The sequence below is a fragment of the Symphalangus syndactylus genome, chromosome 21 (genome assembly GCF_028878055.3).
Source record: "Symphalangus syndactylus isolate Jambi chromosome 21, NHGRI_mSymSyn1-v2.1_pri, whole genome shotgun sequence".
In the NCBI taxonomy this organism is placed as follows: domain Eukaryota; kingdom Metazoa; phylum Chordata; class Mammalia; order Primates; family Hylobatidae; genus Symphalangus; species Symphalangus syndactylus.
In genome coordinates, this window is record NC_072443.2 from 46,403,294 (window position 1) to 46,421,219 (window position 17,926).

A 17,926-nucleotide genomic window follows, 5' to 3' on the forward strand; every position below is an offset into this window, starting at 1 on the left:
AACCCCATATCCCCAGAGAAAATGGTTTATGCACTTCTAACTCTTCAGCAAAACAACAACAAAAAAATTGAGCTTATAAAATTGAAGTTAGATTTCAAGTAAGTTTACAGCTGTAGTAAAGAAATCCAGAAAGTTCTGTTTAATTTGCCTTTTTCTGGATACTTTTTTTAAAAGTTCTGAAACAATCTTATTTCCAGAAAGTTGGCTTATTTTTCTTTGTTGGAGTTTTTATCGCAACCTACACATAACATTGAACAACTTCAAGTCAGTGAGTTTATCCTTGTAGGCTCCTTATGGCCTCTTCGAGGATTATCAGACAGTTTCGGAGAACCAGCAGGTTTATTTCTGTTTTATTATAAACCTTCTCTCCATTCTCATCTTCAGTGTATTTATAAATTGAAGCAGACCATGCTGTTTTGTTCTACACTCAGATATTTTATGGCAAGCCAACATTTTAACATCTTTTCTGTGGCCAGCTTCAGTGATATCCACCTTATAGACACATGTTTAAGGAAGCTATCTCCTTCCATTTCTATAAAGTCAAAAATTTTATTAAGTGCTTCTGTACATTTTGAGGAAATTGAAATGACCAAAAACTTTCATTATCAAAGCCTCCATACCTGAGGTAAGCAAATCACAACTATCTTTTAGCATTGTTTAGCAGATGAGATCCTTTCATTTTATTTGGTGAGAAGTTAAGAGACTGAATAGAATTCGTCAAAATTATCATTTACATCAAAAGCAGATAAATGAGCCAAGTCTAGTTTGTATTTGGCCAAGACATGATACCCTTTGTTTTATGTTTCTGTGATTTTGTGAAAATCTTAATAGACATCAAGGTGACAATTTGAAACTTCAGTTTTCAAGTCAAATTACCTAAGAGCTAGAGGGAACACTTTTTTTTTTTTTTTTGATATGGAGTCTTGCTCTGTCACCCAGGCTGGAGTGCAGTGGTGTGATCTCAGCTTACTGCAGCCTCCATCTCCCAGATTCAAGTGATTCTCCTGACTCAGCTGCCAGAGTAGCTGGAACTAAGGTGTGCACCACCACACCTGGCTAATTTTTTTGTATTTTTAATAGGGATGGGGTTTTGCTATGTTGGCCGGACTAGTCTCAAATTCCTGGCCTCAAGTGATCCACTCGTTCGCCTTGGACTCCCAAAGTCCTGGGATTACAGGCCTTAGCCACTACACCCAGCAGTTTCGGACAGTTTCTGAATCAGGAAATGTAACTTTACATAGTTTCATAGAGTGATGCAACAATGGATTATAATTATTGTGAACTGTACATCATGGTTACAAACATCAGTGGGCAGGAAAAAAATAACAGTGACTACATAAGGTGTCTATGATCAATGACATTTTTATTTCTCCATTTTTAGTTGCCCCTCCCTTCCTTCCTTCCTTCCTTCCTTCCTTCCTTCCTTCCTTCCTTCCTTCCTTTCCTTCCTTCCTTCCTTCCTTCCCTCCCTCCCTCCTTCCTTCCTTCCTCACTTTCTCTTTCTTTTTCTTTTCTTTCTTGTTTTTTTTTTTTCTTTTGAGACGGTCCAGGCTTAAGTGCAGTGGCGCGATCCCGGCTCACTGCAAGCTCCGCCTCCCGGGTTCACACCATTCTCCTGCCTCAGACTACCGCCGCCCGCCACAACATCAGGCTAATTTTTTGTATTTTTAGTAGAGAAGAGGTTTCACCGTGTTAGCCAGGATGGTCTCCATCTCCTGACCTCGTGATCCGCCGGCCTCGGCCTCCCAAAGTGCTGGGATTACAGGTGTGAGCCACCGTGCCCGGCCGTCTTTTCTTTCTTATCATGTTGGACAGGACCTCTGATTGTTGATGAGTAGTAAAAGGAAGCATTTATTGTCTCATTCATTATTTCACAGGGAATCATTCTAATGTTTAATCATGAAATACTTGTTTTTGGTAGCTATCCTTTAATGAATTGTCTATCAGGTGATTTTTCTCTAAATATTGAGATGAGCACAACCTTTAATGTATTTATATGGTGAGTTACACTAATTGATTTTTGAAAGTAAAATTATCCTTGCATTTCAGAGGTAAACCCAAGTTGACTATGATTTACTTATTTACACAGAGCCAAATTATAATTGTTAATATTTTCTTTAGAATTTGTACATCTACTTACATAATTTAATTCATCTATAATTTTTTTATCTTATACTGTTTTCTATTTTTTGGCATCAAGGTTATACTTGCCCTAAAAAATTTGTCGGGGAGTGTTCCCTCTGTTTCTGTTCTCTAGAAGATTTTATTTAATATTGGAATAATCTGTTCTTTGAATATGTTGTAGAATTCACTAATAAAGTCAAAATCATCTTAGCCTGTTGTATTTACCTGTTTGCTTGGTAGGTAAATTTTTAAATACCAATTCAATTTATTTAATAGATATTAGAAAATTCAGGATTTCTAGTTCTTCAATCAATTTTGGTAAATTATATTTTTCTAAGAAAGTCTACATTTTGTCCAAATTTTGACTTAGCACAAAACTGTTTCTAGTTACTACTTTTAGATCTCTAGTGTGTCCTGGTTACATTCTTCTATTATTAACAATTTCTATTTGTACCTTTTCTTATATTTTCTTGATCAGTCTTACCAAAGGTTCGTCTGTTTCTTTAATCTTTACCAAAAAACAGCTATTCCTTTTATTGTTCTCTGCATTGGATATTGTTTTTATTTCATTATTTTCTGTTTATATTTTCTTTCTTCAAGTTTGCTCTGATTTTTTCTTATCTTAATCTAGATGTCTGCCTAGCTCATTGATTTATTCTTTTATTTTTCTTAATATAACCCTTAAGCTTAGAAAGAATTTAAGCACTATTTTAGCTTTATGTCACAAGCTGTGGTAGTAATATTTTCATTATCATTCAGTTCTAAATATTTTCTATTTTGTTATGTTTTCATGACCCATGGGATATTATTTTGAAGATTATATCTAATTTCCAAACAGATCTATTTTAAGCTATTTTAAAAATTGAATTATATGTTAATTGCATAATGGATGATGGCCCAAGAACATAGACCAACTGAGAATATCTTTAAAACTGTTGAATTTAGTTATTTCTTATCTAGGGTCTTTGGCAAAAAGTAAATAAATAAAAAGAAAATTGTTAAATTTGGAATATGGTCAATATACATAACTGTTCAGTGTCTATTTAAGAGGACTATGTATTCTGTCATTGTTGGGTGGGGAATTCTATACCTATAAATCAAATAAAAATTGTGTAACTCAATTCTATATTCTCACTAATTATTTTTTTTACTGGGTCATCTACAACTTACTGAGAGAGCTGTTAAATCATTATGATAGTGGATTTGTCCCCTTTGCCTATAATTCTGTCAGGTTTTGCTTTAAATAGTTTGAGTCTATGCTATTAAATACATATGGGCTTAGCTTTATTTCTATTCCTGATGAATTAAACCTTTTGTTATTATCAGGTAGCTATTTTTATCCCTAATTATCCTTTTCAACTTGACGTCTATTTTGTCAGATTTTATTTTATTTTATTTTATCTTTTGGAGACAGGGTCTCAATTTGTCACCCAGGCTGAAGTGCAGTGGTGTGATTTCGCCTCACTGCAGGCTCCACCTCCTGGGCTCAAGTGTTCCTCCTGCCTCAGCCTCCCAAGTAGGTGGTACTACAGGCACGTGTCAGCATGCCTGGCTAATTTTTGTATTTTTTGTAGAGAGCAAGACTCACTATATTGCCCACGCTCGTCTTGAACTCCTGGGCTCAAATGATCTGCCCTCCTTGGCTTCCCAAAGTGCTGGGATTACAGGTGTGAGCCACTGCACCCAGCCTATTTTGTCCAATTTTAATATAGCTATACCAGCTTTCTTTTGGTTAGTGTTTGCTAATTACATTTTTTCCGTTTTTTTATTTTCGATCTTTCTGTAGTTTAATGATTTTTGTTATGTCTCCTACAAACAATATGTAGTTTTTAAAAATACAATTTCTCAATCTGTGATTTAACTAGCAAGTTTAATCCAAATTACACATATTGTGATCACATATACATTTGGAATTATTTCTACCATTCTGTGTTGTTTAATCTTTCTTTCTTTCTTTTTGCTTCATTTTTCCTCCTTCCTTACTTTCCCTGACATTTTCTTTCTTTTTTCTTCCTGAGTTGGGGTCTCTCTCTGTCACCCAGGCTGGAGTGAAGTAGTACAATCGTGGATCACTGCAGCCTCAAACTTCTGGGTTCATGCAATCCTCTCACCTTAGCCTGCTGGGTAGCTGGGACTACAGCCACACACTATCACACCCAGCCCTGACTTTTTAAATGCAATTTTTTTGCCTACTCTTTGGAAGTTACATGCTTTATTTCTCTTCTTTTAGTGGCTGCTGTTAAATTTCAATGTGCTTAATAAACTTAATATCTCCAATCTCCTCTTGCAAGGGCTTATTTATTTCTTTAGAGATGGAAGTCTTGCCATGTTGTCCAGGCTGGAGTGCAGTGGCTATTCACAGGTGCAATTATAGCCCACTACAGTCTTGAACTCCTGACCTCAGGGGATCCTCTTGCCCCAGCCTCCAGAGTAGCTGGGACTACAGATGCCTACCATAGCACCTGGTCCAACATGAGGACTATTAAACATTTTAACTGTAGTCACCACTCTACCATATTACATAGTTCATTTTCCAGTATTTTATTTCAGTCTTATTGCCAAAATTAGACATTTCTATATGTTGGTTTATAAAGACAACGGTCATCATGATGTGTCCATATTTACCATTTCTTGGCTCAAAATGCCTTCTTGCAGCTCAGAGTTTTCTTTGATTTCTCCCCTCATCCTGAAGTATTAATATATCTTTTAAATTTTAAGTCCTATAAGTGAGAGCCCATTGTTCGTAAACTCAGTTTTTGATGATCTGTGATATAGTATGGCTCTGTATCTGCACCCAAATCTCATGTTGAATTGTAATCCCCAATGCTGGGGGAGGGAAGGTGTGTGGCACTACCCCCTTCACTCTCTCCCTCTCTCTCTCCTGCTGCTATGTGAATATGTGCTTGCTTCCCCTTCACCCTTCTGCCATGATTATAAGTTTCCTGAGGCCTCCCTGGCCATGCCCCCTGTACAGCCTGTGGAACTGGGTCAATTAAACCTCTTTTCTTTATAAATTACCCAGTCCCAGGTAGTAGTTCTTTATAGCAGTGTGAGAATGGACCAACACAATCTGATAGTGTCTTTATTCAAAAATTATGGCAAAATGAAAGTTCAGCTAATTGTAGAATTCTAGGCTAACAGTTAACTTCTCTCAGCCCTTTGGAAATATACTAACGTCTTCAGACTTTCATTGTTGCTATTGAAAAGTGTATTCATTTTTTTATGGCTGTCACAAATTACCATTACTTTACTGGATTAAAAGAGCACAAATTTATTGTTTCAAAGTTCTGTAGGTCAAAAGTCAGGAATGGATCTCACTGGGCTAAAATCAAGTTGTTGGTCAGCTGGCTTTATTCCTTTCTGAGGGCTCTCGTGTTTGTTTCCTTGCTCATGCAGATGTTGGAAGAATTCAGTTCCATGCACTTAAAGGACTGAGGTATGTTTCCTCACTGGTTGTCAACTGAGAGCTACCCTTTACTCTTAGAAGCTCCTCTCTGATCCTTGCATATAGCCTCCTACATCTCAGGAGCAAATTCTTCTGATGTTGCCATCTCTTTGACCCAGCTAGTAAGCATTCTCTACTTTTAAATACTTTAGTGATTAGATTGGGCCCACCTGGATAATCCTGGCTAATCTTCCCATCTGAAGGGTAACCTTAATTACTTCTGCAGAGTCCCTTTTGCCATGTAAGGTAACATATTCATAAATTTAGGGGATTAAGGTGTAAACATCTTGGCAGGGTGTGGGGAGGACATTATTCTGCCAAAGAAATGGGCTGTCAGTCTAATTGTCTTTCCTTTGTAGATGATTTGGCTGTTCTTTCTAGCTGCTTTTAAGATCTGGCTGTTTCTTGGTATGTATTTCTTATTTATCCTTGTGAACACTGACTCTCCTCCATTCTCTTTTAAAATTCCTATTAAGCACAAACTAGATCTTTCTTCACTCTTTCTTTCTCTCTTTCTTTCTTAACAGGGTCTTGCTCTGTCACCCAGGCTGGAGTGCAGTTGCTCTATCATGACTCACTGCAGCCTCAAATGCTTGGACTCAAGCAATCCTTCAGGTAATTTGTGTGCGTATGTGTGTGTGTGTCTGTCTGTGTATGTATGTGTGTGTGTGTGTGTGTAGATGGAGGTCTCACTATGTTGCCCAGGCTGATCTCAAACTCCTGGCCTCAACTGATCCTCACACTTTGGCCTCCCAAAGTGTTGGGATTATAGGAGTGAGCCACTACGCCTTGCCAGCTAGATCTTTCAAATCTGCCCTCTCACTCTCAGCTTAGCTCTGCACCACAGGCCTCAAGCGTGTGTGGACGCTTCAGCACCCATGTCTAAGCCTCATACCTACAAATGGTCATCTATTGGCTATTGTTGATGCAGACTTTGGCACAGTCCACCCTCAGGAGGAGGGATGCAAGAAAGAGACCCGATCAAGCCCTGGAAGTAGACTCAGAGCTGTTAGGGCAGGAAATTTTGGGGCTCTGCATTCCTAGTGGGTGATTTAGGAATGAAGAGTGAGGGGTCCAGATGCATCCCATCTCTTGGCCCTGTGGACTCCTCATCTTGTGAGCATGGGCACAACTGGAGGAAGGCTAGAATGAGACCCTCTTAAGTAAGCAACCTAGGCTGGGCGCGGTGGCTCATGCTTGTAATCCCAGCACTTTGGGAGGCCAAGGCAGGCGGATCACGAGGTCAGAAGATCGAGACCACGGTGAAACCCCGTCTCTACTAAAAATACAAAAAAAATTAGCTGGGCGTGGTGGCGGGCACCTGTAGTCCCAGCTACTCAGAAAGGCTGAGGCAGGAGAATGGCATGAACCCGGGAGGTGGAGCTTGCAGTGAGCTGAGATTGTGCCACTGCACTCCAGCCTGGGTGACAGAGCGAGACTCCGTCTCAAAAAAAAAAAAAAAAAAAGGAGCCTAAGGCAGGGGGCCTCTCAATCCAGTGGTACAAGGCAGATCCCCTCTTACTCAGATCCAAGGGCAGTGCCATATGAGACAACAAGCACACTTCTTTCAAGAGGGAGAATGCTAGTAATGTAAGGCAAGGAAGAGGAGGAAGTGTTCTGTGCAAGAAGTTGAGGATGTGAGGTCAGGAAAGTTTGGAAGTACAGAGAAATATGGATTTTAAAGTAGGCAGGAGATGCATGGTGAAACTAGCTGGCCTCTACATTGCAAGTAGAACTCTGTAGTCAACTTTGGGCATAGTTACAGCACATTCAGCCTTTATAAGGGCTATTCTTTCTACCTAAACAACTCTTCTGACTGCTCCTGATTTGCTACATCCCTTATGTTCTCAGCTTGAATTTCACTTGCTTTAGGAGGCCTTGCTCCGAGCCCCTGATTAATCTATCCCTCTCCCTCTTCAATTTTTCCATAGAGTCTGTAGTTCTATTTTTGTTATATCTAATCACACTTGTTAAGTTGTCCATGCCTTTTTGATTATTCAGGCTAAAAGGTTTATGAAGACATTTGTCTTGTCCGGCATCATATCCTGGGACCCACAAAGTGACTGAAATACATCTGGTGGTCAATACATATTTGGTGAGTTGATAATATGTCCTCATGGTGTTTGAGTGGCATTGCTTGATATAGCTGAATCCAAACAGAATATCAGCTTTTTTATGTCCTTTCACTTCAAATTGTTTCATTTTGCACATAATTTTTCAGAGCTAGTTAATCAGACAAAGATGATTTATTTTCATATCTAAAGCACTTTATAATATTCTCTGGAAAATCTAAAATCATTCTGTTATCCTAATATTTTTATACTATCATCATTTTAGAAAATAAAAGACCTGGGTTATATACTAGAAAAATTTCTTCATTATATGCAAAATATTTATCTCCTCTAGTAAAGGAGATTAAAGAACAACTGCAAGAGGAAGGAAGGTCCTGAAAGTGTTTCATTTGGTATCTACGTACCCCAACCCCAAGACATAAAGACAGATAAAGGCACTAAGATGCTAGTATGGGGCTAGTCCTTTCAATAACCCAGTCAGTCCATACAGATAACCCATGGGATATATTCAAGCCACTCTTTGAGCCATCGATGGTCATTATTTGGTTAGTTCACCCAAGGTAAGGCCATACTAGCTGTTAAAATGATGTAGAGATTAATCAACGGGGCTGCCACTTGTGAACCCCCTCCAAGGATGCTGTGCAAAGGGTCTCATTGGTCCTGATGAGTAATCTTGTGACTGTACATATTCCTGGGTGCATGTCCACAAATACTGAGGTATAGCCTGCATGCCACTAAAAATAACAAAGGTTTCAGGGCTGGAGACATTGTCAACCACACTGTCATGACCATCTATAGCTCCAGGACTCAGTGGTGGGGGAACAATATTTAACGGATGTCCCTTGCAGAAGGAGCCTGTGAGTACTTCAGCCTCAAACACATAGATCAGCTTATCTGCAGAAGAGATTTTCTTGGCCTTCTCTGCCAGGTTTTTGAGGTTCTTGGTGAAGTATATGCCAGCTCCGTATTTTAGATCTGATAAAGGAAAAAAAAATAAAAAGATTATTATAATTTGGTAAATGATATTGCCAATTTGGGTACTAATACCTATTCTTTCTTTAGTCTTCCAAATAATCACTTCCTCCTGATTCTGAGTTCCTGTGTCTATAGCAAAGACACTCAAAATTGTTCCTTGAAACAAATTATCACTGACACCATCAACATAATAACTTACATTCAAATATACCATTAGGGCTGGGTATGGTGGCTCACACCTGTATTCCCTGCACTTTGGGAGGCTGAGGTGGGTGGATCACCTGAGGTCAGAAGCCTGGCCAACATGATGATACCCCGTCTCTACTAAAAATACAAAAATTTAGCCAGGCGTGGTGGCAGGCACCTGCAATCCCAGCTATTCAAGAGGCTGAGGCAGGAGAATCACTTGAACCCAGGAGTCGGAGGTTGCAGTGAGCCAAGATCGCACCACTGCACTCCAACCTGGGCAATAAGAGTGAAACTCTTAAAAAAAAAAACAAAAAAAAAACCATTAGTGTTCATAGAGAAGTTTATGGTTTTCAAAGTATTGCACATTGATTAGATTAAATTATCTGTGATTTGGGTAGTAACTCCACGTAAAAGACAAAGATCTGAGATTCAAATAACTTAAATAATTCAAAAATAATTCAAGTCAGTATTATCAACTAAGTAGCTGACAGAGCATAACAAAAGGAAGGTTCTGTTTCCCTTAGAACATTGTCTGACTTCGGCCGGGCACGGGGCGCACGCCTGTAATCCCAGCACTTTGGGAGGCCGAGGCGGGCGGATCACGAGGTCAGGAGATGGAGACCATCCTGGCTAACACGGTGAAACCCCGTCTCTACTAAAAAAAAAAAATACAGAAAAATTAGCCGGGCGCCGTGGCGGGCACCTGTAGTCCCAGCTATTCTGGAGGCTGAGGCAGGAGAATGGCGTGAACCCGGGAGGCGGAGCTTGCAGTGAGCCGAGGTTGCGCCACTGCACTCCAGTCTGAGCGACACAGCAAGACTCCGTCTCAAAAAAAAAAAAAAAGAACATTGTCTGACTTCTACATGCTACAAATAGGTATATTTCCAGAACTCTCAAGAAGATGGTTTGAAAATAGCATCTAATAAGAGAAGACAGAGTGCCTCCTAACCTCATGAACAGCATTACAAGAAAAATATGTCATCTGGGCTCGGTGGTACACACCTGTAATCCCAGCACTTTGGGAGGCCAAAGTGGGTGGATCGCTTAAGCCCAGTATTGGCAACATGGCAAAACCCCATCCCTACAAAAAATACAAAAATTAACCAGGCATAGTGCTGCACACCTGTAATCGTAGCTACTCAGGAGGCTGAGGTGGGACGACTGATTGAACTCAGGAGGTTGAGGTTGCAGTGAGCTGTGATTGTGCCACCGCACTCCAACCTAGGTGACAAAGCAAGACCCTGTCTCAAAAAAAAAAAAAAAAAAAAAAGGAAAGAAAAAGAAAAATATGTCAAGGGGAATGTGGAGTATATAAAATGTCAGTGTGCATACTTCATTGTTTAGGAAAAGCACTCCTGGATTTGGAAGGACAGAGGCATTCTAGTCACTAGGAGGGTATTGTGTACTCTCCATGGGTTGGCACAATACCTCAAGAAGAATCTCCACGTGCATGTTATCTAGGTCGAAGCTCACCAGGCAACTTTCCACCCATCAGGCACTCTGAGGACTGTGATACTAAGGAAGATATGCCCTATTCCCACCACTAGAAATGAGTACTCTCCATTCTGACACATTGCCTGTGATCCGTATTATCTTCTTTGGAGTATTAAAAACACTCAGGAGGCTGAGGGCCAAATTCTGTATCTCAAAGTAATCCCTGTTCAATGCCCTTTCTGACCTCACTTAGAGGGGAAAAAAATTATACCTTCTTTGATGCCATATTATCCTTCCTTCCTTTCCTTTTTTCCTTTCATTTCCTCCCTCTCTTTATTTGAGACATAACCAAACACTTTTAGGCTCAAGAGCAGCACTGAACAATAGAAACGTACTACAAGTCACACATGTCATTTAAAACTTCCAGGCTTAGTGGCTCATGTCTGTAATCCCAGCACTTTGGGAGGCCAAGGCAGGAGGATTGGTGGAGGTCAGGAGTTTGAGACTAGCCTGGGCAATACAGTGAGACCCAATCTCTACCAAAAATAAAAAAATTAGTTATGTATTGTGGCACTCACCTGGATTCCCAGCTACTCTAGTAGCTACATTTTAAAACGTTTTTTAAAAAAAGGTGAAATTAACATTTTTATTTAAGCCATTCGAGATGTTATTTTAACATGTAATCTATATTTTAAAAAGTATTAGATATTTTACATTCTTTTGTAGTAGGTCTTTGAAATCCGGTGTGTATTTTATACTTATAGCATCTTTCAATTTAGACCAGCCACATTTCAAGTGCTCAATAGCCACATGTAGCTAGCGGCTACAATATTGAACAGTGCAGCTCTGGAAATTTAAAAGTGAGTAAGATATGATCCCTATTCTCAACATTTCACAAAGGGAAGTCTCTTCATGTAAACAGATAAAATATAGTACAATTTATGTGGCAAGGTAATATTTTGAGATAAAAATCAAAGATTTTCTTTCCCGGGAGTTTCTTCTTGCTCTTTGTTCTTCTACCTATTGAGTCCTTGCTACTTCTTATTAAGGGTGAAAAGGATAAAGATGAGAACAAAGTCTATATATAAATATATGTATAGTTTTTTGAGAACTGCTTGCTGGGTGCAGTGGCTCACATCTGTAATCCCAGCACTTCGGGAGGCCGAGGCGGGTGGATCACGAGGTCAGGAGTTCAAGACCAGCCTGGCCAACATGGTGAAACCCCATATAACTGTATGTATATAATTGTATGTATCTATACATTTGTGTTTATGAGTGTGTGTGTGTATATATATATATATATACTTATATATATACATATATGCTTATTTTTAATTCACAGAAGAGAGTATGGTCTTGAAATTCTGGCTTTCAGAGTTAGCTTTTCAGAGAGGAAAAGGGCTTTTTGAACCACAAGCTGAAAACCAGAAGGATTCAGAGCATGGTTTTTTTGTTTGTTTGTTTGTTTGTTTGTTTGTTTGTTTTAACCATAAATGACAGAGCAGAGAGTAATACAAAATATTCTAAGAACATTTTTCTCATTTCAAGACAAATGAAAGTTCTTTCTTCCAGCTGGTGGGAAGAGAAGTATCAGAAGTGATGTGACTAGAGCTCTTGGGGGAGCTTGGGAAAGGGCTCCCTTTACTAACCCCGCTCCCTTGAGAGCCCTGGGAGTCAAGAGGGGGCAGAACAATGGAAATCTCAGAATAAGAACAACTGGAAGGACTCACAGAGCAGACAGGACCCTGGCCTGACTCTGGTGGGTGCAGTCCCTCATCCAGCTTCATCACCTGAGTGGAGAGTGGCAATGGCTGGAGAAGTCTCTAGAGCAGGTGAAGACCACTACCCAAGACCCTGCATTCAACTTGCAGGATGAACATGCTCAAAAATTTCCTGTGTGGCAGGAGGAACACAGACATGGCCTGGAAAGGAATTTATTCAGCATGGAAAAGACATAGAGTGGCCTGTGCAGACACTACCTGAGTGTGAAAGGCACAGGGACTGCTAATGACCAAAGCTCAGGTGGTTTATCAAGCAGAGGACAATGGAAGCCATAAGCCAGATAACCCTCCCCACAATGCTTCTCCCAGCATAGAGAAAAGAGGAGAAAAGGGGCAAACATTGCAGGAACTGAGTTTCAATCTTGAAGGGACTATGAAAACTCTGAAAATGACTGAGTTCACCTTGAACTGTCAAGATTCAAATTTTCCACATCTGTCGACGTGGGGAACATGAGAGTTGGGTAAAGTTCCATTATAGAGCCATAAAGGAAATGAGTTCTATGCCTGAGTTTCGTAGGACTATAGATTTTAGTACTTATTAAAGTTATAGATGTCATAACAAAGGAATGGAGGTATGCAGGAGCACAGAGGAGGAAGATACTTACTAGGCCTGCAGGCCTGCAGGAAAGATGCCAACCAGGAGATGCCATTTGTACTATGTCTTGAAGAATAGGGGTTTGTAGCACTGAAAAGGGCAAGGAGGGAAGTCATTCCACAGACAACGGGATAGAGGCATGAAAGTAAACAGCATGTTTAGGGAACTCTAAAAAGTTAATGGCTTCAGTCTTGAGGAACATAGTGGGTGATGACTGCTGAAATAATGTGGGAGCTAGGGCCTTATATTCTCTGCCAAGGAGTTTGGGCTTTTATCCTGTAGGCAACTGGGAATACAGATATTAAGCAAGAATGTAATTTTTGGCGTGATAATTCTGGTGGTAAAGGATAGATTAGGTAGGGGTGTGTTTTGTGGCAAGGAGAGGACCTAGTAATAGTCTAGGTCTGAAGGAAGATTAACTAAGGCAGTAGGAATAGAGAGGTGAAACTGGGCTGAGACCTTCATGAGACTGAATCACTAGGACTGGGTGAATGCCTGGATATAAGGGTGAGGGAAAAGGAGGAATGGAGGATGATAATGTTTCAGGCTTAGGAAACCTGGTAGGTAGACGGTGATGATATTAACCAGGTTAGGGAGAATCAGCAAACAAAGGGCATATTTCTTAGGGAAAATCATGGCCAAGAAAAGGGATCAAGCTGAGGTACCTATGGGATATCTGGGTAAAGATGTCAAGAAGAGAGTCAGATATATGAACCTGCAGGTCAGGAGAGAGGTAGGGAATTAAGAGTTGGAAATTCCTAAATCATCATCATTGAGGTAGGAGTTGAGGCCATGGGAACAGGTGCCATCACCAAGCGGGACATTGTAGAGGAAAAAAGAGAGAAGATAAAGAATGGGCAACAGGTGAACTCGTGAGATTATAAATTGTAAGGGCAAGAACTCTATGGTTTTTTATTTACACTCTATTTCTAGTACCCCTAGCACAGGGCCTGATTCATAGAATGTGCTTAATAAATACCTGTGGAACAAATGAATCAACCCAATAAGAAACTGCATGTGTAGATGCCTTCTTGCCGCACTCAACCAAGTCTTACAAGCAAGAGATTTATTCAGAACTGGCTGGAATGCAAACATAAATAGAAAAAAGAAAATAAAGGTTTGTTAACAGAAGTTCTCTCTCCTTTGCCTGTGGGTGGCCATCTAAATTGACTGAGAGTCTTATAATTTGGAACATTGCAGGGCTGAAAAAGCTAAGAGCTTTTGTACTCCAAATAACAACAGCTTCAGTGGTAGCAAGATTGGTATCTCCTGGGCTTGTCTGGCACCTTCTGTTAAGGGTTCTCACTAGCCTACAGAGATGAGTCAATTGGTGCAGGTCACATTATGGGTCATGTCTGAATTGCCTCAAGGCAGTGGCTGTTAAGCTAAGGGATAGGGAGAAAGGCAGAGCACACAGACAGCAGGTAAGAGACCAAAATCTTGAGTTGAAAGACTATATGGAGACAAGATCTGTGGTTAGGTTATAAAGACATAAACTTAACCACAAGAAATTAGGCCTCGTGCCCACTGAATTTTTTAAAGGAACTATATTGCTGAAGAAACCACAAGCCTGGTTGCAACAGCCTGAGCACATTCTAGCCTGTGAGACAATCCATGGCTCCCTGATAGGCAATGAACCTGGAAATAGCCAAGGGCCACAATATATAAGGAAGATTTTCCCAGAGTGCAAAATAAAGGTTTTACGACATGGAATAGGGAGTCCTCCCTATACCTGTCCAGCAGCATGTAGATAAGTGGTGTGAGCCAGTGGCTGTTGTGTGTTTTGCTTCTCCCCTTTCAACATGAGAGTTTTCATTGCAGTTTTCCTGCTCCTTTTCGTATCACTATATAATGATATGTTGGGGGCAGTATCTTGCCTTTAAGCTTTAAGAGAGAACTGCCTGCTGGGCACGGTGGCTCATACCTGTAAGCCCAACACTTTGGGAGGCTGAGGTGGGCGGATCACAAGGAGCTGGAGATCAGCCTGGCCAACATGATGAAACCTCGTCTCTACTAAAAAAAATACAAAAATTAACTGCACGTGGTGGTGCATGCCTGTAATCCCAGCTTCCTGGGAGGCTGAGGCAGGAGAACTGTTTGAATCTCGGAGGCGGAGGTTGCAGTGAGCCGAGATTGTGCCACTGCACTCCAGCCTGAGTGACAGAGCAAGACTCCGTCTCAGAAAAATAAATAAATAAATAAATAAATAAAGAGAGAACTGCCTGAACTTGAGCTGATGATGAGTCTGGCTAAGGACCTTGGGACCATATTCCTTGGGAGGATAGTGGGTGTCTTAGATGTTTTAGTAAGAAAGATGTGTATAGATGTTGGGTAGGCAAGTAGCAAAGTCTGCCACAGGACTGAAAAGAGAATACTCACTAGATTTGGAAAATAAGAGCACAGCGATGATCTCAATGAAAGTAATTTAAGTAGAAGTAGTGGATGGGGATTGCAGAGAAGCCAGCTTTAGGAGCAAATGGAAATTGTAGATTTTTTAAGACTTTGCTAATGAAGGGACTATACTGATCATCACTTTCCTGGTTGCCCCAAAAGGCTTCTTGGTGGGGATTCATTTCTCTATTTTTATTCCAGTAATTGTCTATGTTCAATATTTACCCCGAGTTTTGCCTATGTTCTCTCCAGAACAAAGAAAAGATGATTTCTAGAGCCTTTGCATTCTAGAAACCAAGTCTATTGGAATTGACTCCTCAGCAAGGATCATGCTACATATTTTGAAAGATAAAGATCAAGAGCCACATATTCAATGGACCAAGCAAAATCAAGCCACCCCGCTAAGTAACTCTCCATAATTTTTACTAAATTTCTTTTCCTCTTTTGGAGAGACCTAAAGCCAGAAATCTTCATTAGTGACTGAGGACTAGAGGGGGCAATATAGCAATTATATATGCAATGTTTTTGTACATCTGAAAAGCGACATGGGAGTTACACAAAGAACTCCTATGGCTGAAGAGGATCTTAAGATGTTATGCACTTCACCTGCCAAATGATACCTAATTCATTCACTAGCAGGCTATAGGAAATAAAGGGATGAGAGAGAAAAGACCAACTTTCTTAAATTTAGGAAAATGCCCTTTTAATTAAGGGATGAGGATGGTTCAGTGCTGTTGGTAATGATTTTGTTGAGATAAGGCAAAAAAAAAAAAAAAGCCTCAACGTGTTCTCTGCAGATAGGACACAGAAACACATAAAGGAGAAAAACAGTGAACCATAGTTCTTACTGCTCACACTTTTCATCAATGTAAAATGCATCAGCAACAAAAGATACGAAGGAAAAGTAAAAAATACCACTCTTTCCAAAATACTTTGTGACCTGGGTCATCATTTGTGACCTCTAAATCACAGTCACAAATAATCCCTTCCCCACAACAACAAATGCTATTAGTGGAATAATCTACTGATGTCAGCTCACCAAATCCCACAGAGTTGCCCCAATGATGAGGCATTGACACCTACCGCAAGGTACCGAGTACATTCTTTGAAAGCCAACTCTGCATACCACATCGCAGAACTGGTATGGGACTTGCTGAAACAGCCTATGGCTCACAGGTTGCCTGTGCAGTTTTTCTTCCATCATTTTCTTCTTTCTTTGAAAGGCAGCCATAAGGACCTCATTGTCTATTTTCTCCACCTAGAACCATAGAAAAGAAAGACTGAAAAAGAGGCTAGAGAACCGCTCTTTAAATTGCCTGTTATACTGCTTCAAAAATAAAGGAGCTTATGTGCATAATATTACTTTGCATGCAATTAGCTTTTCATATAAAGTTGCAAAAGAGTCTCTCCTCCCTCTAAGCCTCTCCTATTTTGATTCCTTCCTCAAAATTCCCTGCCCCTTCTCTAATAAATTCCTTTAACAAAAATTCACTGACGTAGACATAGTCTCTGCCCTCTTAAGCTCATAATTTACTGAGATAGAAAAATAGGTAAACAGTTATAACACAGTGTGATATTCCACTTCTTTTATTTTGCTCAAAGACGGGCTTCCTGGATCTGGAATCTTTGCTTCTGTGTGTCCTGATGTCATTTCTACCTCCCCGATTCCAACTATATCCCTCCTGCCTGTCCTGCCCTGCTCTCTTTTCAGTCTTACTGACCTAGGATTCCAAGTCCATGAGCCACCAGCTTAGAATCATCAGCAGGTGAGCTTTTCCTTTGGCTACAGAAACAAGTTAATTAATAACAAAATGAGCCAAATCCTCCCCTTTGTTAGGTATACCTTTAGAACCTGCAAACCACATTTTTCAAACTGTTTCTTTTGATCTAGAAGCTCTTGAGTGGGAGGCACAGGACATTTCAGAAATATGATATTTTCTTTCATTTCGTCTTGGGTTTTTTGTTGCTGATTAGTCCACTGTCCTAAAAACGAGTAACACAAAAACTTTACTTCAATGCTCTGAGAGAGGAAAAAAGAAATTTAATGAAACAAATTCTAGAAATTTAGAGGAAAGGATTAGCCAGTTTAAATTGTGTGCCTCATGTGTTTAGGACATGCGAGGAGAACTATAATACTATAAGCAGTCAGGATAAAATAAAGGGGTAATAAATTTGTCTTTGGATGATTTGAATCATGAGGCTAAGGGGATGTGAGTAAAAGGAGCATAATATATACTTGCTTCTCCACAATCAATGCTGTAATGATGAGAAATAATTGTGTTGCTCATAGGAAATGTTTTTATTTCTAGCCCCAATGCCTATCAGCAAAAAGAGACAGGCATTTGAAAATATTAAGTAAGGAATGATGGGAAATGACATGACATTTGTAAAACACTTCAAAATTTTCAGTTTCCTTCCTTATTTGATCATTATAGCACCACTACGAAATAACTAACACAATTTTACCAATAAAGAAATTGAAGTTCAAATAAGTAACTTGCCCCATATCACACACCTAGTAAGTAAAGAACTAAGATTACGAACCTGGCTTTCACCAATGCTTTTTGTAACTGACAAGGCAAAATACTTGGAACATGTATCACTCATATACCACCCAATGAAGAAGAGCAAAATTTGGAGATTAAGAGTCTATGATGTCTTGTTTTTCCTCCCTTCCTCTTTTCTCCTCCTCCCATTTCCCTCCCTCCCTCTCCTTCCTTCCTTCCTTACTTCCTTCTTTCCTTCCTTCCTTCCTTCCTTCCTTCCTTCCTTCCTTCCTTCCTCCTTCCTTCTTTTTTTTCCTCCCATCCTTTTTTTAACCTGTTTTTGTCCAAGGGAGCTCCTTACTGGACTAAATATACAGGTGGACAAATGAAAACCAAAAGACTTGTTTTCTCTTGGTTTATTTTTAGTTTGATTT

At 39.9% G+C, this 17,926-nt stretch overlaps 2 protein-coding genes and 1 long non-coding RNA gene across 10 annotated transcripts in view; 1 reads left to right on the plus strand and 2 right to left on the minus strand.

The window, feature by feature from the left end:
- KPNA1 (karyopherin subunit alpha 1) overlaps positions 1–17,926 on the minus strand; it is a 310,494-nt gene that overhangs the window by 98,018 nt on the left and 194,550 nt on the right. The window lies entirely within an intron of this gene.
- Positions 3,988–15,728, plus strand: LOC134735475 (uncharacterized). Its single transcript, XR_010118635.1, has 3 exons — positions 3,988–6,184; positions 7,571–7,664; positions 15,259–15,728. It is a non-coding gene; the product is annotated as an uncharacterized lncRNA (long non-coding RNA).
- The window catches only part of PARP9 (poly(ADP-ribose) polymerase family member 9), a 36,233-nt gene continuing 26,103 nt past the window's right edge, over positions 7,797–17,926 (minus strand). For 4 of the 8 annotated variants that reach the window (XM_055259289.2, XM_063630658.1, XM_055259290.2 and 1 more), the window contains exons 9-11: positions 16,850–16,989; positions 16,090–16,264; positions 7,797–8,616 (exon numbers count right to left, since the gene is read on the minus strand). In XM_055259289.2, the coding sequence (XP_055115264.1) occupies positions 8,237–8,616; positions 16,090–16,264; positions 16,850–16,989 (695 nt within the window). In that variant the 3' untranslated portion in view covers positions 7,797–8,236. Of the gene's footprint in view, positions 8,617–9,469; positions 10,047–12,625; positions 12,706–16,089; positions 16,265–16,849; positions 16,990–17,926 lie in introns of those variants that run through there. The other 4 variants (XM_063630661.1, XM_063630664.1, XM_063630663.1 and 1 more) reach the window with 2 other exon arrangements.